General features: G+C 42.1%; 1 protein-coding gene across 1 annotated transcript in view; it reads left to right on the top strand.

Annotated features, from left to right (window-relative positions):
• Nucleotides 1–23,704, top strand: part of sema4f (sema domain, immunoglobulin domain (Ig), transmembrane domain (TM) and short cytoplasmic domain, (semaphorin) 4F) — a 79,675-nt gene that overhangs the window by 51,171 nt on the left and 4,800 nt on the right. Inside the window, exons 2-10 of the mRNA XM_067433549.1 lie at nucleotides 12,613–12,761; nucleotides 16,294–16,353; nucleotides 18,269–18,367; nucleotides 18,712–18,823; nucleotides 20,470–20,589; nucleotides 20,719–20,873; nucleotides 21,075–21,256; nucleotides 21,394–21,535; nucleotides 23,463–23,685. Of these exons, the coding sequence (XP_067289650.1) occupies nucleotides 12,613–12,761; nucleotides 16,294–16,353; nucleotides 18,269–18,367; nucleotides 18,712–18,823; nucleotides 20,470–20,589; nucleotides 20,719–20,873; nucleotides 21,075–21,256; nucleotides 21,394–21,535; nucleotides 23,463–23,685 (1,242 nt within the window). The remainder of the gene's footprint in view (nucleotides 1–12,612; nucleotides 12,762–16,293; nucleotides 16,354–18,268; nucleotides 18,368–18,711; nucleotides 18,824–20,469; nucleotides 20,590–20,718; nucleotides 20,874–21,074; nucleotides 21,257–21,393; nucleotides 21,536–23,462; nucleotides 23,686–23,704) is intronic.

Here is a 23,704-nt window from a genome sequence, read left to right as displayed (position 1 = left end):
TATTAAATTCCCCCTACACTACACTGCCCTTACCCCTAACACTACACATCACACAAAACGGCTCGGGTTATGTATATAACCCTTGTTCCCTGAGAGGGAACGAGCACTGCGTCGAAACGCTTTGGGGATGCTCCCTAAGCATCAGCGAATCTGAAGCCTGAATAAACACTAGTCCAATCCGATTGGTCGTGCGTGATGACGTCATTGTGACGGCGTACCCGGAAGTATAAAAGGGGAGCCGGCGCATAATGGCGGCAGTTCTTGCTCTGAAGCATGCGCTCCAGGCGTGCCGAGGTGTGGCGGTACGACGCAGTGCTCGTTCCCTCTCAGGGAACAAGGGTTATATACATAACCCGAGCCGTTCCCTTATCGAGGGAACTTCCCACTGCGTCGAAACGCTTTGGGGAACGAGTACCCACTAGGCCACACCGAGGGTAGCGCCTGTCCTAGTGTGAAGCCGGAAACCGGGCACAACTAGGGTTGGAGCACCCTCGCGCCAGGCGTCGCAGGGAGATCCAGGCTATAAAACCTGATAAAAGTGTGTGGAGTAGCCCACCCCGCCGCCTCGCAGATATCCTGCAGGGGGACCCCAGAAAGGAGGGCCACCGAAGAGGCCATGCCTCTGGTGGAATGTGCCCTCACGGCTACAGGTGAAGGCAAACTGCGCACCTGGTAAGCCATGGTTATTGCCTGGACTATCCAGTTACTGATAGTCTGGGTAGACGCAGGCAACCCCTTCTTGGGTGAGCCAAAACACACCAACAATTGTTGCGATCTCCTCCACTGTGCGGACTTCGCCAGATACACCCTGAGTGCCCTGACCGGGCAGAGTAGGTGAAGCCTCCCCTCTTCCGCCGTCACGTGAGGCGGAGGATGAAATGCCTGCAGAACCAAAGACCTGACCACCCTTGATGGGACCTTGGGCACATAGCCCGGCCTAGGGTGCAAGATGGCCTTTACTCCACCCGGGGCAAACTCCAGGCAAGTCGGCGTTACTGCCAAGGCCTGGAGATCCCCTACTCTCCTTAGAGAGGTAATGGCGAGTAGAAAGGCCACCTTAAGGGTCAGATTCTTAGGTTCTGCTGACTCTAGTGGCTCGAAGGGGGCCTCAGCCAATCCCTCGAGAACCACTGCCAGGTCCCAGGTTGGAACTCTGGACTGAGCCACAGGCCTCATCCTCCGAGCCCCACGGAGGAACTGTACAACCAGCTGGTGCCTACCCAAAGGCCCATCACCCAGAGGAGTGTGGAAAGCCGCAATGGCAGCCACGTACACCTTGAGTGTGGACGGGGTTAGGCCCGCAGAGAAGCGATCTTGGAGGAACTCCAGCACTGAAGCCACTGGGCAGTTAACTGGGTCCTCCTCACGCCTCCTGCACCAAGTGGAAAATACATTCCACTTGAGGCTGTACAGTCTCCTTGTGGACGGAGCCCTGGAGCTGAGTAAGGTCTCTACCACCTCTGCCGACAGGCCAGCCTCTAGGTACCTGGCCCCCTCAGGGGCCAAACCCAAAGGTTCCATATCTCCGGCCGGGGGTGGAAAATCGACCCCGCCGCCTGAGACAGGAGATCCCTCCTCAGAGGAATCTGCCATGGATGACCTGCCAGCAGGGCTATGATATCCGAGAACCAAACTCGCGTCGGCCAACGGGGTGCTACCAGAAGTAGACTGACCCCCTGCCGACGGACCCTCTCCAGGACTCCCGGGAGCAGAGCAATCGGGGGAAATGCGTACAGACGCAGCCTCGGCCACGTCTGCACCATGGCATCCAACCCCAACGGGGCTGGATGCGTGAGGGAGAACCACAGTGGACAGTGGGACGTCTCTTGAGACGCAAACAGATCCACTTCCACTGGGCCGAACCTCTCGCATATGGCCTCCACCACTTCGGGGTGGAGCCGCCACTCCCCGGGCCTCAGCCCCTGCCTCGACAGGATGTCTGCTCCCTGATTTTGAACCCCCGGGACATACATTGCCCTGATGGACAACAGTTTCCCCTGGGACCACAGGAGGATTAGATGCGCCAATCTGCACAGAGGGCGCGATCTTACCCCTCCCTGGCGATTGAGGTACGCTACGACAGCCGTATTGTCTGTCCGCACCAGGACATGTTGGCCGCGGAGGTCCGGGAAAAAACTCCTGAGAGCTTTGTAGACCGCCATCATCTCCAGGCAATTTATGTGCCAGGAGGAATGACGGCCCTCCCATGGGCCCCTCGCAAAGCGGCCGTCCATGACCGCGCCCCAACCAGTGAGGGAGGCGTCTGTTGAAACGGATTTCCGGCAACAGGACGCTCCCAACACTGGTCCCTGGGACAGAAACCAAGGTTTCTTCCATATGACTAGGGAACGAAGGCATCTGCGCGTTACCCTGATCATACGAAAAGGATTCCCTCTGGGGGAAAACCCCTTGGTTTTCAACCACCACTGGAGGGGTCTCATGTGTAGCAGGCCGAACGGTATCACGTTGGACGCTGCTGCCATGTGCCCCAGCACTCTCTGAAAGTGCTTCACAGTGATGGTGTGGCCTAGCCTTATTCCTGAGACCATCGCCAGTATGGTCTCGACGCGCGCGGGAGACAATTGTGCCCGCATCGTCGTCGAATCCCATACTACCCCTAGGAACGTAGTCCTCTGGGACGGCGTCAACACACTCTTGTTCGTGTTGAGTCTCAGCCCCAAGCACTTTATGTGGGCTAGAACGACATCTCGATGCCGAACCGCCATATCGTACGACTGGGCCAGTATGAGCCAGTCGTCGATATAATTCAGTACACGGATGCCCTGAAGCCTCATAGGAGCCAGGGCTGCATCCATGCACTTTGTGAATGTGCGTGGGGAGAGGGCTAGGCCGAAGGGAAGAACTCGATATTGGTACGCTTCGCCCCCGAAAGCGAACCTCAGGAACTTCCTGTGACATGGAAGGATGGAGATATGAAAGTATGCGTCCTTCAGATCTATCGTGACGAACCAGTCCTGGGACTGGATCTGACTCACGATCATGGGGATAGTGAGCATTTTGAATCTGAACCTCCTTAGAGACCGATTCAAATCCCTTAGATCTATAATCGGACGCAACCCTCCATCCTTTTTGGGAACTATAAAGTACCGGCTGTAGAAGCCGGACTCCCTCTCTGGCGGAGGAACATGTTCTATGGCCCCCTTTGCCAGTAAGGTCTTTACTTCTAGTTCCATTACCCGACCCCGCTCTGGTACCACTGTAGTCCAGGTCACCCCCCTGAACCCAGGGGGAGGCCGACCGAACTGCAGTCTGTACCCATTTTCTACAATGCGCAGGACCCATGTGGATACACTCGGAAGGCATTTCCATGCGCCGAGATAATCTACTAAGGGAACCAGCCTCTCGAGGCTGGCGTCGGGTGTTACACGAGCCTCGTCCCCGACCCCCTGAAGCGGTTGCCCGGCAGGAAGTGGTTGGGGACGAGTCTCTGTGTGCGGACGCGCCAGCTGCCCAGCCGCAGGTCTTTCCAGAGGCGGCTGGAGCAGCGTGCGTTCGCGGGAAATCGATGTGGCCCGAAGCGTCGTAGACGGCGGGATTACCACATCGATTTCCCCAGGGCGCCGCGAAGGAAGCAACCTCGGTTGCCCCCTCGCGGGAGGGACCGCCCTGAGAAGTCCTGCCGAGGCTAGGACTTCTTTGCGGCAGCCTTTCGCGCCTGAAGGACGTTCCTCAGATCGCCCTTCGGAGCGGAAGGCTGCTGTTGAGCGCGCCGCCTCTGTTGCCAAGCTCCCGGAGGAGGGGCTCTAGAGGCGACGCTCTCTTTTTGCATCTGACGATGCGAGGAGGAGCTGGTCGGCGGCTGAGGCTGCCCGCTAGGGCCAGCCTTCCCGGGCTTAGAGCGGCGAGGGAGGTACTGCTGGAAGGCCGCTGACTGTCTCTTCGCCTCCTGGTGTCTGGAGACGACGGAGTTAACCGCGTCCCCAAACAGACCAGAAGGCGAGATCGGGGAGTCCAGGAGGAAGGATCTGTCCTTCTCCTTTATCCCCGACAGATTCAGCCAGAGATGTCTCTCCGTTGTCACCATAGCTGCCATGGAGCGGCCGATGGCACGGGCCGTCTCCTTGGTAACACGGAGAGACAAATCCGCGACCTTCCTGAGTTCCAGTACGTCCTCCGGAGAGGGACCCTCGCCCTCATCCAGCTCTTTTAGAAGGTCAGCCTGGTAGGCCTGCAAGATCGACAGAGTGTGCAGCGCACTACCAGCCCGCCCAGCCGCCATATAAGCCTTGCCCACCAGCCCTGAGGTGTCCCGACAGGGTTTGGTGGGCAGCACCGGGGTTTTAAGGGACGATGCCGATTCGGGCGAAAGATAGCTCGCGAGAGCATCCTCCACCCGCGGCATCGCCCCATAGCCCGCCTCGCGTGCCCCCAGAACGTTGGAATAGTCCAACAGTGGGGGATTAGAGACACGCGAGGAATAGGGCTTCCTCCACGATCTACACACCTCGGTGTGCAGATCGGGGAAAAAAGGCAAACCCCGGCGCGGTGTTTGGACCCGGTGTGCGAGGAACCGGTCATCCAGCCTACTGGGTGGCCGAACTTCCTGTTCCTCCTGTGGCCACTCAATGTTGAGTTTAGCCACAGCCCGGGTCAACACCTCGACCAATTCCTCCTGGGCGGGCGGATGAGGCGATGGAAAAACCTCATCCCCCGCCCCGATGCCCGCGCCCTCCGGCTCCTCAGAACCGGAGAGAACGAGCATCGGACCCTCCGCCCCGGGGGAAGAAGCCGCAAAGCGGGCTTCCACACGGGGAGGAAGATCATCGGAACTGTCCGAGGAGGATTGGGAAAGTGCCGCAGCAGTCCCAAAGCCCTCGGACAGATCCCGCTGTGAGCCCCATGATCTGCGACGCCGCGACGCCTCAGCGACCGCGGGTCCAGAACCCTGGGGCTCACGAGGCTGGCCGGTCTCATCGAACACGGCCAGCCTAGAGCGGAGCAGCCTGAGTGTCAGCCGCTCACAGTGCTCACAGGCGGCTCCCTCGAGAGCCGCCCGAGCGTGCTGCACACCCAGACACTGCACACATAACAGGTGTGTATCCGATCCCGAGATGAAGCGGGGACACGGATGCACACACTGTCTAAATCCGCTCTTTCCTTCCATACTTTTACTATAAAGTTTTCACTCACACACACACTCGCAACTGGACAGACAACAGTAAATAGACAGACCAAACAGAGAGCGCTATGCTGAAGAGCAATAACTGCCGCCATTATGCGCCGGCTCCCCTTTTATACTTCCGGGTACGCCGTCACAATGACGTCATCACGCACGACCAATCGGATTGGACTAGTGTTTATTCAGGCTTCAGATTCGCTGATGCTTAGGGAGCATCCCCAAAGCGTTTCGACGCAGTGGGAAGTTCCCTCGATAAGGGAACTGCATTTTTACATTTTCAAAAACATAATTTAGTACGATTTATAAACTGTTTTCCTCATGGGGACCAATGATCAACTTAGCTCACAATGCATTTGAGAAACACAGCCCATTTGGAACTACTAAATGATCAGGGTTATTGTTCTCCTTGCAGCTGTTCATGTTTTTTTCTTCCTTCCTGTATACTGTTGAGGTTATTTATCCCAGACTCTCAGGTGTCTATAGTGTTTGCAGTTTACTTCCTCTCCTTCTCTATTTGTTACTGTTGGGCCTGAGAAATTCACTCAGTGGAGCTGCTAAATGTTAGTGTTACAAACAGACTCTCAACACACTCTAAACACTTAGCCTGACTGCAGTCGAGTCAAGTTAACCCTACATTTTTTTACAGTCTCCCCTCCAGGCCACATGTCATGACAGATTATGTCAAATAGACCCTTGTGTGTGGTCAAGTCAGGCCTAATTTGGAGGTCTTTCTCTTGTGTGTTTTGCCTAGCTCCGTTAGCATACCTTAGCATTAGCAATGCCAGTATGATGAGTTAAATAGCCTGATAAAATAAATGCATTGTAAATCACTTTGAATAAAAAAAAAAAAAAGATATATATATATATATATATATATATATATATATATATATATATATATAAGCAACAACTTGTTAATTGGTTCCTAAATTAACGTTTTACCAAAACTTGATAATATTCATTCAAAACCTTCTTGCAGTGAACTACACATTTGATTTACATTTTACAGCTGTTGACAGGTGAGAAGTAACAATAATGTGATCTGACATGAAGTAAGAGAGACTGATAGTGAGATAAAGTCAGTGTCTATATACATGACCTACTACCAGACTGTTGTCATATAAACTGTCCACAACAATCACACTCAAAGTCCTTTGCTTTTAGTAAGGCAAGTTCACAAATACTTAGTCGTGATGGACTATGAAACAAAACTCTTGACGTACTTTTAAACCTGAGCAGGAATACATTTCCTTTTTAACCCCAGGAAAAAAAAATGATATGTGTTTGTTAGTGAATGAATACAAAGTATTTCCTGTGACTCATAGGTGTCCGTTGCATCATTGTTGTCTAAGCGAATCCATTATCAATGATGTAACCAAATACAAGGCCTTTTGTAATGACGCTTGAGAGATGATATCTTATAGCTCATATTCAAAGCAAAAATGTTTTTATATGCTCCATATGCTCCTGAGATAACTTGTCATGATTGCCTTTCTCAGTAAGAGACAGAGGAAGTGTTTCTTATTTTTGATTGATGTGCATCTGTTCTACTTCAAGCGCATGTATTAAATATCTGTTTCTGTTTTAGATTTAGACTAGTATGTGAAGTGTAATATTACTGTTTTCTCACCATCTTAATATTTTAAAAGATGAGCTAATTGTAACATTTTGGCTATGTACAAAGCTTACAACGAAGGAGTATCAGACAAAAACAGACTTTATTGAATACACAATAGAGACACTTATGAGATTGAAGATTTAGCTATCACAACCACTTTCCACAAACAAGACCGAACAGAAAACCACACGAAACAGGAAGTATGCTTTATACAGGTGCACAGGTTAAAAAAAGGAAATAAAAAGGAACAGCTAAACTGAATGATAACTAATGTGTAGTCTTAGAAGCTCAAGAAGTCAAGTCACCTTTATTCATATAGCACTTTTACAGTACAGATTGTTTGAAAGCAGCATCACAGCGATTTTTACAGCTTCACAGGAAAATACAGAGAGAGAGAGAAAAACCAGTAATGCCATTATATAGTTTAATATTTAGTACCCCCAACTAAGCAAGCCAAAACCCAAAAGGCAAGGAACCCAAAATCAGGTGAAGGAATGGAGAAAAACATCTTGGGAGAAGCCATGCAGGCTCAGTCAGAGTGCCAGTTCTTCCCTGGCCAATGAACAAGCGGTGTGTGATGATTTAGGCAGTACTAGAGATCAGAAGTCAGATTGGATCGGAACATTCAGAATAATTATCCAGTTCCATCTGATTTAAGATTTGAGTCATTACGCTGGTTTGTTGAGGATCAGTGCCTCTGGATGTTGTGTCGATGAGGCCTTCACAGAGGAGAGTCTAGTCAATCTCTGCTGACACTTCAGGGAAGCATTGTGGTTGTGTAAACGTACATCGGATGTTATGACATGACAGGAACTAAACTAAACAGAACATGACCGTGACGCTAATCAAACAATCTCATTGATGAATCAGAATTATAGAGTGAGCCATTACCTGCGGTGACATCATTTATGGCCATGTCTGGTGTGCTGTCCCCTCCTTTAATAAGTCACACCACAGTTTTTATGGTGTGTAAAAAAGCATGAGGTAAAATTTATTGCAACTGTTTCGCAGGAAGTGTCCCTCCGTTTTCGTCCCCATCCATCTCTTTTCCTCTCCCTGACTCTTTGAATTTGCTTTATCAATTCAGCCATTCAGCTGCAACTACAGTCTCCACAGTAACCATGAAGCGATCACAAGGAATAAACCATAAATCAGGGCTTTAGCGTTTTATTCTCTCTGTTACTCCTGACACAGCAGATAAGCCTCAAAAAAGTCCCAGTGGGGAAACCACAGTAGGAATGGTCTTTTTGGATGAGTCAAGGTTGAAGGGCTATTGGAATATTAGACAAGGTGAATGAGTATGTATGTAGTATTAGTAATATGTGTTTGTATGAGCAACGAATGGGTTTTCCTTGTTGGCACATAGTTATTTTAATTACTATTTACATTGATATTTTATTAATTTTACCTAGGTGACTAGGGTAGAGGCGTTTTTCCCTGCCTGGGTTACAGTATTTAGATCTGTAATAATATATTAACGCGGTAAGCTATTATTTAGACAATATTATTATTTTAATTTATTTGACTCATGTTACTTCAATGTTTGTGCATAATGAGACAGCTTTAAACACAACAAACTGCAATGCTAATTAGCTTAGCTTCTCTCTCTTCCCTTGCAGTTTTCTCTGTGATTGACAGATTCAGTTTTAGAGTACATTATTCAGCAGTCGAACCCCCCCCCCCCCCCCACCCCCACCCTCCTCCTAAAATGGCAATTCTCGAAATCCCTCAGCAGCCAGAGCCAATCAGAGAGCATTTATGCAGCCCACTCAACACACTGTGTGGCCGTTCAGCTTGTCAGAGAAAGGGAATGATGGAAATCAATATGATTTTAGAAGTTTGGGCATGAGAAGGCAGCAAAGAAGGAAGAAAATATTGTACAGAGCGGTATGAGGAGAGACCAAACACGCCAAACTCACTCCTGCCCTCTTCTCCCCCTATTTTACCCCTTCTCTCTCGTTTGTCATTCATGATTAATGTGCTGAGACTGAATGAATGATTAATGATGGGAGGTTGGCTTTGGCTGCTGTATCAGCCTATGACAGTGCAGCACTGGAGCCTTAGTGACAAGATCCATTGCTCTGTATTTTACCATTTCAACTTGCCTGTGGACTGCAAGAGAATTTTGAACATTTGTTCTTGCATTAATTCCTGCTGAGCATTTCTAAATGTGTCTTATCTGTCTCAGTCAGTCTCTCTCACACACATACATACTCCTCCCTCACAGATGAGTGGTCAGACATAAAGTTGCAGGAGATTGGCATTTGGTTTGGGGGAATCGGGGCAGATGGTCTAGCTCTAGGAACCAACACCACATCGGTATGCCCAGCAGGGGGGAAACATTTCTGGAAGGACCTGGAGGGAGAGGATAGAGTGTGACACAATGACATTTAGCAGGACCTTGCCTAAAGCAAGTGTCTTTGTTTGTTTCCATCTACTGCCTCCATCATTTGCTTTCCGCTTTTCTGTCTCACTCATTGGGAATGACAGCTAGAAAGGATGGAAGAGGGTTGGGTTTGTTATTGGCAGGTTGTGAGGCACAGCTTGAGAGAGAGAGTTGGATGGAAAAGGAGACAATGAGAAGAATATTGAAATTATTATTTAATAAAAGCAGGTATTTTAATGTATTTACGTTGTAAAAGTATTTTTATTATATATATATATATATATATATATATATATATATATATATATATTATAATAAAAATGATCATTTTATCGTTTATTGTGATCATTATAATAATAACAAAACAAATATTTTATTTTATTTTAATTGTATTATTATTATTATTATTATTATTATTATTATTAAATTATGATAAAATTAATTCTGCTACTACTACTTCAACTATTATTATTATTATCATTATTTTTTATAGTTATTGATAAAGCAATACAGCATAATGATAATTATAATAATAATTACTGCTGTTTTCTTACTCACAATAACATACTAATAATTTATTTGATGTGCAGGAGGTTATATTAAACTTGGTTTGTCCAATCAGCCCATTTTAATTAACCATTTTGATTAACCATAACCATTTTAAACTATTTGTTTGGTGCCATGGCTTAGAATCGTCTTCATTTTGTTTGTTTTATTCCATTTCGATATGCTCTTCTTGTACTGTACAAATTATTTAAGCAATAAGGTGACTAAAGTTACAGTCCCTGACAACTTTGGCAGACTAATAATTGGGATCTATGGGTGCTGCATGTGGTTATACATACATACATACATACATACATACATACATACATACATACATACATACATACATACATACATACATAGCAACTGGTGAATATGTTTCAGATCATAAATGTTCTGTTGTGTATTTTAGCAAATTATAGCATTTTAGGACTATATTGTATAGTGTATGTTGATTAAGCTAGCACCAATCCATACCCATTAGCCTATGTCTTCCATGTGTTTGATGTAAACTGCAGAAAACATGTTCACATTTATTTGTTTTGTTTGCCTTTCAACAGTTTCACATAAGCCATCCATCTTTGGAAAGTACAGCAGTTTTTGCCATATAATCCATTTTGTGAATTCGTTTGAGAATCATCATACACCTGTCAAACTGTGTGTATGTTAGCCTGAGTTGTAAAACAGATGTTGAACAGCAGGTTTGGTGACTGGCTACAAAGAAAAGTGCAGAGACATTCTTCTGATGTCATTGCATAACACGTTTTTTTAATAAGTTTTTTTTTGTTGTTTACAGTTGTACAGGTTTTTATAGAGGGTTTTACAGTTGAATTTCATATAAAATGGCTGCTTGTGAGTTGTGATGCTCAGTCTCTCAAATCTGCTTGTTAGGTAAAGTGGGGCAGTTTGTTCGGTGTTGTCTGTGGTGTTATCTCAGGTCTGGTCTGTGTGTATCCATGTACCCTCACACATGCCTTTGTGCTATAGAGTATTAGTGAGGTATTATAACAGGACACATTTGGCTTGGCAGCTGTCAGATATTAGCTTTAGAAGGAGCTGATTATCTTGCTGTATTAAAGGCTGTTCATTGCCTCTTAAGAAGATAAATGTGTGTGCTTGTTTGATATGATGGGGAAAAGGATATCACGTTAGAAGCCTAATGTTAATCAACCAACTTGTAATGCTAAAGCAAACACTCAGAAAACCTGAGCAATCATATTATGTCACAGTAGCAACTTCAGGCAAATGACCAAAACTTTCTTATTGTTTGCTTATTAATATTATTGTTTGGCTAATAAAGAATATATTACATCTCTTAAAATCTTAAAGTTTAATGATGGTATGTGAATGTTCTTGTCGGCCTATACGCATTCATTTTCCATTCATTCAAATTAAAAGTTTTATCACAACGTTTAATGTTGGTGTGAATAGGCCTTAAAGGGATAGTTCACCCAAAAATAAAAATGATGTAATCATTTACTTCCCTCAAGTTCAAACCTGTATGAGTTCCTTTCTTCTGCTGAACACAAAATAAAATATTTTGAAGAATGTTTGTTACCAAGCAGAGAGCAACCATTGACTACCATATTTCCCCCCCTACTATGGTAGTCAATGGTTGCTCTATCTGCTTGGTAACAAACTTTCTTCCAAATATCTCCTTTTGTGTTAAGCAGAAGAAAGAAACCCATACAGGTTTGGAACAACTTCCAAACAATTTTCATTTTGGGTGAACTAACCCTTTAATACATAGGGAGTGTTTTTAGTTTGGGATACAGTTTTGTCCAAACATTTCAGGCCAGAATTACAAAGAATTTGTATGCAAATGAAAGAAGAAGAAGAAACAGGATGACTGACTTAGATGAGAGTGTTAGAAGAGCGATTACAAGCGATTAATCTAATCACATGTGCTCAGATCCAGATCCAATGGCTGCAGTCAGTACAAACAAACACAAATATAAAAGCAAATAGATCTATACGCACACATACCAGGTTGCTGATCACAGACAGCCTTTCTGTTTCATATCAAATCTGTGTTTAAGTTCAGACATTAAACAGACAGGACACAGGATACTAACAGTCTCAACTGCTCCAGAAATGAGCGTTCATTTAATACATAATATTTCTGTTGGTTTCAACAAGCAACATTTTTGTGTTTTTGAATGTCACGTACCCTCTGACACATATCACACTACAAGATGAGTGTGATCTGTCCTCTTTCCTCGACTTTTATCTGTCCTCTTTCTTTCGCTGTGTCTATATATATATATATATATATATATATATATATATATATATATATATATATATATATATATATTTCTCTAATCTCTTAAATACACGTATGACGAGGGTAATGGAGCAAATGAGTGTTTCACATTTTAAATAAAGAGGAACGGATTAAAGGCAGTGCAGTGCAGATGCTGTATTAAATTTGCCCTGGGCATCAGATATAGCACATCTTAAACAGCATTAAAATTTCAGAGCCTCAACCCACATGCTAATATACATATCTGAACAGAATTACTCAACCTCACCGGTGATAAACAGGCATTCATAGTGTGTGCATATATGTAAATATTTGGCTATTCTTGAAAGAAAATATCCTCACAAATATAGTAAAATCAACTTTCTTCACTTTTCTTTACTGTTCTTTATGTGTCTTCACCATTTGAAAGGTGAAATCCTATTTAGCTTTAAATTTGATCATATCAATTGGTTTGTGTATGAGCTAGTGTATAGGATGAGACAAATATCATTATCATAGAATGTATCTGTGTGTGCATGGATGCAAGTAAGAAAGTGAAATGTTATTTGACTGTGACTTATGTGACTTATATGAATTAATTTACTGAAACTTCCTGTGATAAATCTTTTGATATTTAATCCATGCTTCTCTTTTTTTTCTTTCTTTTTTTCTCTCAGCGGACATTTCTAAGCTGGGTTCACTTGAGTTTAGGAGCATATATAACTTCAGCACCTTCCTGTTGGACAGTGTGTCTGGGATGCTCTACCTTGGTGCGCGTGATGCAATCATTGCCGTGGATACTGCGAACCTATCAAAGAGGAAGTTGGTGAGTTCTCTTTTTTATTGTCTCACAGCTTGACAATAATGCAAAAGCCTTTTTGTCAATGAAACCAAGGTAATACTAACTATTAGGTTGACCTACAAAAAGTACATCACCCTGGCAGCACTGTTAATTTACGTATAAATAAATTATATACACTGTTAATTTACATATAAATAAATTATATACACTGTTAATTTACATATATTAATCTTAACATATGTCCATAGGGAATATTTGCCCAATATATTGACTCACTAAACTTTACGCATGTGTCATGCTTCATGTTTTTCCAATCCTCCTTAAGTCCTTTCCAAAGTTGAGCTTTATTGGAAGACCTGCATAATTTATCACAACTCAGGTTTATAATTTTCCAAAGGTTTTCAATGGCTTTATGGTCAGGGGACTGTGGAGGCCACTTTAGGGACCCTATCATACACCAGGCGCAATGTGGCGCGACGCAAGTGTTTTTTTGCTAGTTTCAGTTAGACGCAGTTATCATTTTCACATCCTGCGTCACGTTTTTTACATAGCAAAGGTATTTGCGCCCATGGGTGTGCTGTTCTGAAAACGAGGTGTGTTCAGGCGCATTGCTGCCGCATTGCTAGCCTGACAAGCCAGACCCACATCGAGATGTTTGGTCTGGAAACTCTCCATTGACAGGGCTCAATCCGAGGGGCGGGATAAACGGTTGTCTTTCAAACTCCCTCTGCATGGCATGCACGTAATTGGATAGCGCTACAACCAACCAGAGAAACGAAGGTGAAGCACAGCTAGTTGACAGATGAGAGGTGCGTCTAGATTTCTAGGCTAGTGCATTGCTAATTTGAGGAACTGAAATGCGCCATTAACAAAACCTGGTCCAAAGTCAGTGGTCAATAATTATTATTATTTTTTGTTATTTAAAGAACGTGTTAGTAATATGCGTCTATAGGTGGATCCACAAGCGCAGCCGCACAAACATTTTTAAATATTACAAATAAAAGGATTCCTCTCTGGAGAATCATTCAGTCTTTCTGCTCACAAATTCCACCATGTAAATAGCGAATCCACTATGGTGCAAGCACAACTGGCTTTTAAAGGAAATGGGAGATGAGACGTTACGCCCAAAACACACCCATTACTCATTAAGAGAATAGGGACAATCCTTTTAGACCCTGCGCCGGGCGCACAAACCTCTTTCCGTCAAAAAACTAGCAAATTCACACTAGTGGATTCGGACACGCCCTATGCACTTGCACTGTGCGCTTTAGAACATGCTCATAGAATGTTAAACTTGGGCCCAAAGACTTTAAAATGCGGAGCATGAACACTTCCATTGTGCCCAACTTTGTTGCATGCGCTGTGTGTTTAGTATCATTTTGGTAAATACACATTTGCTCTCCAAACAGATCCTCCATACTTGCCTACATTGTATTCGGCAGGATTCCCAAGTATTGGTCCATTTTCAAAGTGCCTGCATCTTTGTAGATCCTTCCAGCACCTGCTGTAGACATGCGGCCCAATGCCATTATGTTTCCCCTGGTGTGCTTTATAGAGCCAAGCATACATTTGGTGTTCAAACACTAATGTCATTTCCTTCAAACATACCTTGGCTTGCAACATCCAATGTTAGCCTGTTACATTTTGACTTGTCGGACTATATATATATATATATATATATATATATATATATATATATATATATATATATATATATATATATATATATATATATATATATATATATACTTTACTATAAATGCTGTTCATTGTAAGCTCACGATAGCTAATGCATTTACTAATGTTAACAAATTTAACCTTGTTGTCAAGTGCTACAATTTTCACTGATTGTAGAGGACAAGACAAACATATGTGTTTGTTTAATTGTAATAAAAAGAAAAGATTTAATTAAAGTGGAATGATCAGCTAAATCATTATGTAAAATGCTTTGTGCCAAATAACAATAACTGCACGCCAACATACTCACATATAGTCATCATAACAGACAGTCCAACAGGATTCAATACACCGCTTTTCATCGAGCTAAATTAGATGATCTCATCCCTGGTCTCTAGAGCAGCTCTCTAACCAAATTAACCCTCCACGACGGCACTCCCATTTCCCCCAGCAGTCACCTCGCACTGTCTCCTGTCATCAGAGTCAAAATTTATCACACACTGTAATGTAGCTTCACGTCCGTTTACCCTCAAGCACACGGTGTGTCAGAGCCCAGGACATGCTTGCACCATACCTCCATCTGCACAGTTCACTGTCTGGAAGCAAAACTACTCAGTCAAGTGTCATGTAATATTAGATAGGCCTAAAGGATTAAGGAGAGCTACTGTGGTGAGATCATAGCACTGAAATCATGGTAACTCATTTCCTGTGCTAAAAAGTCATGATCTTGTCCCCATGGGCAAAGAGTTTTTAGATTTTTGTGGTTAGAATTTCTCTTTAAAATATCTTTTCAGTTTATTGACAACAAACACATATTGATTTTAACCTCAGTTCTCATTTCTAACCTCAAGGCGGTCAGGTACTGTATCATAAAGAGGTGTAATTTGCCAAATAAATAAATAATTAAATGGACATGAAATATTGATTTGGTCTGACATTATTTGATTATGTGAATAAAAAGACCAGAGAGTGCTGTGAGATATGTGAAAATAGCAGTGTAGAAGCTTTAATGGCGGTCTGAAATATTCATATTTCTCCTAATAAGGTGTATATTTGACTGTTGTCTCTGCAGTATCTGCACTGCTATTTTCGTGTATCTCATGTCACTTATTTATCTATTTTATCTCACATCAATATTTAATTTCAATATTTTATATTGTCTGTATTTATTTCATATTTATTATGTGTTTGTGTAAAGCAGGAAAACATACAGTCAAATACGGACATAGTCTGACAAATTGGTCTAACTGTAACCGTTGGAAGTGACAGTTGGTCTAACTGTAGGTGCGATCACATAGCGTTGTTCAGCAAGTTTTTACAAGAGAAATCCACAATGCACACATGATCTGGAGTCAGGGTTTCAGTTCGCCATGCTGACCAACAGAAAGCTGCTTTGTTTGAAAATGACTGAATGATATCTTCTGTGTGAGCTGGTCTTCATATATCGCTATACATTTGACTGAGAATGGAGCTTTTTGGCCGTGAAAAATCTTCACCTCAACATTTTGTTCACCTTAACAAATGCCCTCACATTATCAAACACAAAATGATATATCAGTTTACTCAAATTAATTTCATTTTTGAGAGAATTGTACCCTGAACTCTAGATTACAATGATATGTAAATGACCACAAAAGTTATATATGTCAGATTCGGACTGAATGCATTAATATATTTGAGCGCTAAATAAGTAATAACATTTACAGATACTTCACGTTCTCATGTGTTATATAAACCTCTGTATTTAACAGGCCAAACATGCTTTGCATATTCATGACTGACATAGTTTCTTTTTAACCAGGAAAGAATCTGAAGTACTGATTTCTCTCTTTCTCTCCCTCTCTCCCCCCTCTCTCTATCTCTCTCAATATCTATGTAGATTGAGTGGAGTGTTCCAGAAGACAGGAGGAAATCTTGTGTTGCTAAGGGAAAAACGGAGGTAAACTCATATGACGTAGTATGTGTGTGTTTTTGGTGGGGGGATGTAAAGAGCTCAACAGCAAGCAAACAAACAATATGAATTTTGTGAAAGGGAGGAAAAGCTCCTAATTCCTAAATCCATCATTTGCATGCTTTGCTTATTTTTAAGAATATTCTTATGTGCTGTTTTTCTTTGTTTTAACTGACTAATGACCGTCATCAAACTTTCACTGACAGAAACAAAAGCAAATATTCTCAGCTATGGTTGCCACTATAGAAATGCAAAAATTCAGTCAGCAATGATTCATTTATTCTGTAAGTGAAAGTTTTCAAAAATAAGGGGTTTACCAAGCTAAAAATCTAATTGGAGTAGCTACTGATGATAATTTTAAACCTATTTTCCTAAAGTAATAGACATTTCTTCATGTTTAACCCTATAACCTATATTAAAAAAAATGTAAATACTGAGCGAACATTCAGGCTTTAGTATTGTTCCCTGTGTGCATGTCTTTCTCTCAGCTGAGGGCGGCACATGGGGCGAGTGAGTGTGAGAGCGAGCTAATGAGCTCACTTATTTGTGTTTAGCATTCACTGCTGATGTTGGGGGGAGGGGCCTGTGGATGATTGACAAGTGGGCTGAGGCCCCAGTGGGGGAGGGTCAGAAAGGGTGTGATTAGGCAAACAAAAGGTATGTCATGATAGAATGGAGAAAAATAGGAAACGAAAGAGAAAGATCTGAAAGAGTAAGCTAATTGACCTTGCTGGCCTGCGACTGGTCATTTGAATACACTTTTTTTCTCTCGTAAACATTCATGCTTGATTACAACAAATGAAAAACTCTGAATCGATAAAGAATGGTCTCTCATTACTCTTTATTGATGTACTTAATGGTCTGTCTAGTCCTGAAATGGAAACTTTTCGAGTAAAGCCAACTGGCTTTTATCAAAATTCCAGCATGGTGTATATGATAGTTAGGGTGCACTTGTGCAAGAAAACCTCCAGTGTGCTTTATAAACCGTCCTACTGTGAAATGTCGATCATTACTGATTAACGGTGCCCTTTAAAGGATAAAAGATGGGGGAGGTGTCACTGTAGAAAACATCTAGGGGTCTCAGATACAGCCCAGCGGGCTTTAGGTTATCAATCACTGTTATTGATACAGAAACTAAACCATGGTACATTAGTGCTCTTACACACATTAACTTTTAGAAATGGCTCAGAATATTGTTTGTAATCTTTGAGATACATTTACACCACTTATAATAATAATAATAATAATAATAATAATAATAATAATAATAATAATAATAATATACTATATTCTCAGTATTCCCAGGACCAAACTCCGTACTATGGCAGTAGATGCTTTTAAATGTGGTCTTAAAGCTCACATTTTTAGCAGAGCTTTTTTTTTTTCTTCAGTTTTATTAATTAATTAATTGATTTATTTATTTATTTTGATGTTGTTGATTGTTTTAAATCTGTAGCACTTTGAGATTTTGTTTAATACAAAGTGCGTTACAAAATAAAATGTATTATTAGTATTATTAATAGGCTATTAAATAATCAAATAGGTGATAAAATAATAGAGTCCAAGTGACCTTGTGTTTTGACACACAATCCTTTAAAAGCCATTCTTATTTGGTGCTCAAGCAACATTTCTTATTATTATCAATGTTGAAAACATTGTCCTTTCATGAATAGAGATTTCAAATAGAACTGTTTTTTAACCTTATAAATGTCTTTACAGTCACTTTTGATCAAATTCATACATCCTTGATGAATAAAAGTATCCAAAAAAATGTACTGACCCTAAACTTTTGAACAGTAGTGTATATAATGTAACAAAACAGAAAATTGGAATGTTTTGTTGTCTCACAGTATTAAAAAAATGTCTCACAGTTTGTCATGCTTTACTGTGCTGCCCCTCACAGGATGACTGCAAGAATTACATCCGTCTGCTGGAGTTTTTGGGAGATGGACGCATATATGCCTGTGGGACCTTTGCCTTTGATCCCCAGTGTTCTTTTATTGTAAGTGTGCATGTTTCCACAACTACACTGACTCAAGTTTTGTCTTTCTATTAGAAAGACAGCTAAAAAGAAATGTGTGATGAAAAAGATGATGAAATGTGAGCAAATGCACAAAATATGGGTATGCATATGCTGTGTGTGTATGGATTGTGGCACAAGAACTTCAGTAAACCTGTTAACAACCTAGAATTATTGACATTTTTCCACCGTCCGTACACAGTACACAGAGAGAGAAAGTACACACGTGCTTATGGTCACATACTTCAATCTCTCTCTCTCTATTTCTTTTAAAAATGATGGACAGACAATTAATACATTTGTCTTTTTTTCTCTGCCTTGTTTAGAACATCTCTTCATTCTCTCTGGAGAAACATGATGATGGTAGCATGAAGATTGAGACAGGGAAGGGGAAATGCCCATTTGAGCCCAGCCAGCATTACACCGCTGTCATGGCAGGTATGTAACACACGTTTACTAAGCTATCTGCATAAATAATCAAATAGGCGATTAAAAATAAAAACCTGCAAATGACCTTGTGCTTGTGCTTTCACTGCCGTTGCTACTTAAAATGTGAATTGTAGATGTCTATTGTTTTGTACACTGTAAAGCTAACCAAAACCCTGACCCTAAATTATTATTATTTTTTTTTATTTTTTTTTACAAATAATGTTTTCAATTGAAGATGTGATGAAGCTTTCTCTCCACTAAACTTAAACCTCATAGAAACCTTTCTGCATTTTTAGACCATCAATTAGACATTTAGTGCATTTATTAAGCAGTTTTATTTAAAGCTGCTGTCTGTAACTTTTTTTGTGTTCAAGATTTACAAAAAGTATATAATGAGAATGTACAACATGAATCCATTTTCCAAACCGTATTTTTGTCTTACCCTGAATCATTATGGTACACTTATTATAAGTATTTATTTTGGGACTATTTCAGACCAGACAGGTAGGTACCGCTGCGGCGGAGCACAGTCTCTGCGTGATCCGCCATAGACATAAGGCTGCCATAGACATAAGGCCGGGGACACACTGCAAGCGTGTTGTGAGCGTCTCGGCTGCGTGACGTGTATGTTTTTATTTAGGCTCCCATGTTAACCAGTTAGAGCTTGCATACTGCCTGCGTGACGCGTGGCTCACGCGCGGTCCGAGCCGTGCGGAAAACGCGTGCATGCTTCAAATAGAAGAGACGCCTATTTTTCACGCGACACGCGAGCGTGTTGGAAGCGTTTCCAGGCAAAATAGAATAGGAAAAGATGCTTATATGTAATTTTGACACAAATAAATATTAATAAATGACACTTTCATGTTTGAAAGTCTGTATGTTAACATAAATGCAGATATAGGAATATTTGTAATAATAAAATACAACATAATTATCGATTTTGAAATATTAAACCTGTCAACACAGAACGAAATATTCTGTAGCCTATTTTGCCGTCAACACCATAGATATGTATGGCCAATAGGCTACTGCCGACGTTGTCTTTGCTGTATCAATAGGCAATATAATTATATTTAACATGAAGTATAGTGCTTCCCTGTACATTAATAGCAGCAGCAGTGTCGCGTCAGACACGCTTCTGATGTGCAAAGACAGAGAAAACGCCAGGCAGCGGCCCCGTGGCTGACACGCAGCAGAAACGCCACGCTCACACCACGCTTGCAGTGTGTCCCCGGCCTAAACAGAGAGAAGTAGCTCTGGCTGCAATGTTCTTCCACAAGGCGCATGCAGTTCTGTTTATTAACCGCTAGAGCGCAAAAAGTTATGGACTGCAGCTTTAATAAAATAGTAAAGGGTCACACTTTAGTTTAGGGTCCATTTCTCACTATTAACTAAGACTTTTGCTGCACTAAACTGTTAATTACTTCTTATTAATAGTGAGTAAGGTAGTATGTTTTGGTATTGGGCAGGATTAAGGGATGTGGACTATTGTCATGCAGAATAAGGCATTAATATGTGCTAAAATATGTGTTTTTTGGTTTTACTCTTCACCTTCTGCTCTCTCTCTCTCTCTTCTCTCTCTCTCTCTCTCTCTCTCTCTCTCTCTCTCTCTCTCTCTCTCTCTCTCTCTCTCTCTCTCTCTCTCTCGCTTTCAGGGGGAATCCTTTACACTGCCGCCACAAGTAACTTCCTTGGCACAATGTATGACATTTCCAGGGCAACGGGCATCGAGCAGGAACGCATCCGGACTGAGCAATCAATCAACTGGCTTAGTGGTAAGACACTCATCCATCCATCCATCCAGACACAGGGATTTACACATTAAAGCCAACAACTGATGTGAATTTACACCCACATTGTTTATGACTACAGTCTTCTTGACTCCTGATTGTTTCTGAACTCAGATCCAGAGTTTGTCAGTTCTGCCTTCATTCAAGAGGATGAGAAGAACAATCCTACCGGTGAAGATGACAAAATTTACTTCTTCTTCACCGAAGTGGCTAAAGAATATGACCTCTACACCAAAGTCAAAGTGCCCAGAGTTGCCAGGGTCTGCAAGGTAGGAACTACACCTAGTGTGTTTTCTTGTCCTTCTAGGCTTTTCATGGCTTAGCTCAAAGGGACGTTGTACAGTATTTCTGCTCTCATTTGAAATGTTATGTAACTGTACTGTTCCACTTGAGTTCATATTTCTTCAGTCATAAAGTTCCCCATTTTATATCATATCTGATCTATTTTGGTCTTTCGCTCTGTTTTCTAGTCAGATGTAGGTGGAATGAAGACTCTGCAGAGGCGGTGGACGACGTTTCTAAAGGCCCAGTTGGTGTGTGAAGATCGAGCAAGTGGACAGCGATTTAATGTTCTGACTGATGTGTTCACTGTACAGCACCAGCCTGGAGACCCCAGCAGCACACACTTCTATGGCATATTCACATCGCAGTGGTACGTTTATCTGTTTAACCTCTGACCTGACCAGAGCTTCTGAGTTGATCTCATCTCTTCAGAATAATTTTGTTTCTTTGCTTTTCATTTCTTATTGATTCTGTATGTGTTCTGTTGTGTTGATATTTAATGCGTAGGGAAAGAGAGGAGCTGTCAGCTGTGTGTGTGTATAGTCTGGAGGAGATCAATAAGGTGATGAACGGACCCTTTAAAGAGCTGAAGAAGAGCTGTGAGAACTGGATTAACCCAGAGCCCATTCCAACACCACGACCAGGACAGGTATTTCTTTCTCATTTTATGGTTTTTCCCACATATTCTTTTCATTTGTTGTTGTAATTATAAACATACTGGCTTGTTGTGCAAATATTTTTTACCAATTACCGCACTTTGTAATTATTCTAGTTATTTACCTTGTGATTCAGAAGTCTTGTACATTCCCAGAAAATAGCTACATATGTGTAGGGGAAAAAAGGTGAATACAATACTGTATGGTACAGTTTTACAATATACTATACCTTATCATTCAATATTAGATGAAATACAACAGATATAGAACAATGCAGTGATTTGGTACCGTGATGAGTTGCCACCTGTGCAATACGTCTATTTGTGAAAATTTCTAACTACTAAATATTCCACTGTCAACTGTTAGTGGTATTATAACAAAGTGGAAGCAAATGGGAACAACAGCAACTCAGCCAAGAAGTGGTAGGCCACATAAAATCATAGAGTGTGGTCAGTGCATGCTGAGGCGCACATTAAGCAGAAGTCGAAACAACTTTCTGCAGAGTCAAGAGCTACAGACGTCCAAACTTTGCGTTGCCTTCAGATTAGCTCAAGAACAGTGTGTAGAAAGCTTCATGAAAAAGGTTTCCATGGCCGGGCAGCTGCATTCAATCCTTACATCACAAAGTGCAATGCAAAGTGACTGGGTTTGGCAGTTGCCAGGAGAACGAAATTGCCTGACTGTATTGTGCCAAGTGTAAAGTTTGGTGGAGGGGGATTATGGTATGGGGGGTTTGTTTTTCAGGGGTTGGTCTTGGCACCTTATTTCCAGTGAAAGGAACATTTTATGCTTCTGCATACCAATACATTTTAGACAATTCAATGCTCCCAACTGGAGTTCCCAGTGCACGGGCAAGGTACATAAAGACATGGATGAGCGATTTTATTATAGAGAAACTTGATTGGTCTGCACCTGAACCCAATAGAATACCTTTGGGATGAATTAGAGTGGAGACTGCGATCCCCGCCTTCTCATCCAACATCTGTGCCTGACCTGAGTGACCTCACAAATGTGCTTCTAGAAAAATTCCCACAAAAAACTCTTCTAAATCTTGGGGGAAGCCTTCCCAGAAGAGTCGAAGCTGTTGTAGTTGCAAAGGGTAGGCCCCCTCAATATTAAACCCTACGGATTAAGAATGGGATGTCATTAAAGTGCATGTGCATGTAAAGGCTGGCGTCCCAAAACTTCTGGCAATATAGTGTACATCACATAATACAACATTACATGATGCACTATATACAGTACTAATCCAGTCTATACTGAACTGTACTGAACTATTCTATACTATACTATACAATGCAGTCTTTTACAATACATAAAGTACAGTACCATAAATATTGTACAATATATACATATAATATCATGCAATGCTATGCTATTATGTGCTTTATTATCATACAAAATGCATGTAATCTACACATTGTAATCTTAAAGTTGGAATAAATTACATGACAAATATAAGTGATGTCTATAGTGTTTCCAAATCCAAAGTAACTAACGGGTATACAATATATATATTGAAAGTAAAAAACATAAAAATGACATGTAAAGGCCAAGTATGGTAACCCATACTCTCAATTTGTTCTCTGCATTTAACCCATCCAAGTTAGTACACACATATGTGGAGTAGTGAGTAGTGAACACACACTGCAAACCATGCAGACACAGCAGTGGGCAGCCATATTTGCTGTGGTGCCCGGAGAGTGATTGGGGGTTAGGTGGCTTGCTCAAGGACACCTCAGTCATTTCTTGCTAGTATTGATAATCAAACCCGCAACCTTCAGGTTACCATTCTGACTCTAACCATTAGGCCACGACTGCTTGGCTGTGTATTATCAGTATATGTGTTTACAAGGGGAAATAAACCCCTTGACCTTTAAATTGCTTAATCTATTTCCTCTCTTCTTTTATCACTCTCAGTGTTTAAATAGTGCTCTGAAGGAGCAGGGCTTTGAGTCATCCCTGAAGCTGCCTGATAAAGTGCTGACGTTCATGCGTGATCACCCGCTCATGGAGAACAGTGTGGTGGCAGCACCATTAATGATCAGAAACGGCATCACATACACTAAACTTGCCGTTACCTTAATAACATCCTCCAGTGGCACGAAGCAACAAATAGCCACTGTTTTGCACCTTGGAACAGGTAAAAGAAATTAAACAGA

Source organism: Pseudorasbora parva, chromosome 1 (genome assembly GCF_024679245.1).
Source record: "Pseudorasbora parva isolate DD20220531a chromosome 1, ASM2467924v1, whole genome shotgun sequence".
NCBI lineage: Eukaryota > Metazoa > Chordata > Actinopteri > Cypriniformes > Gobionidae > Pseudorasbora > Pseudorasbora parva.
Note: the sequence above shows the minus strand (reverse complement) of the source record. Positions and strands in the feature narration are given on the sequence as shown.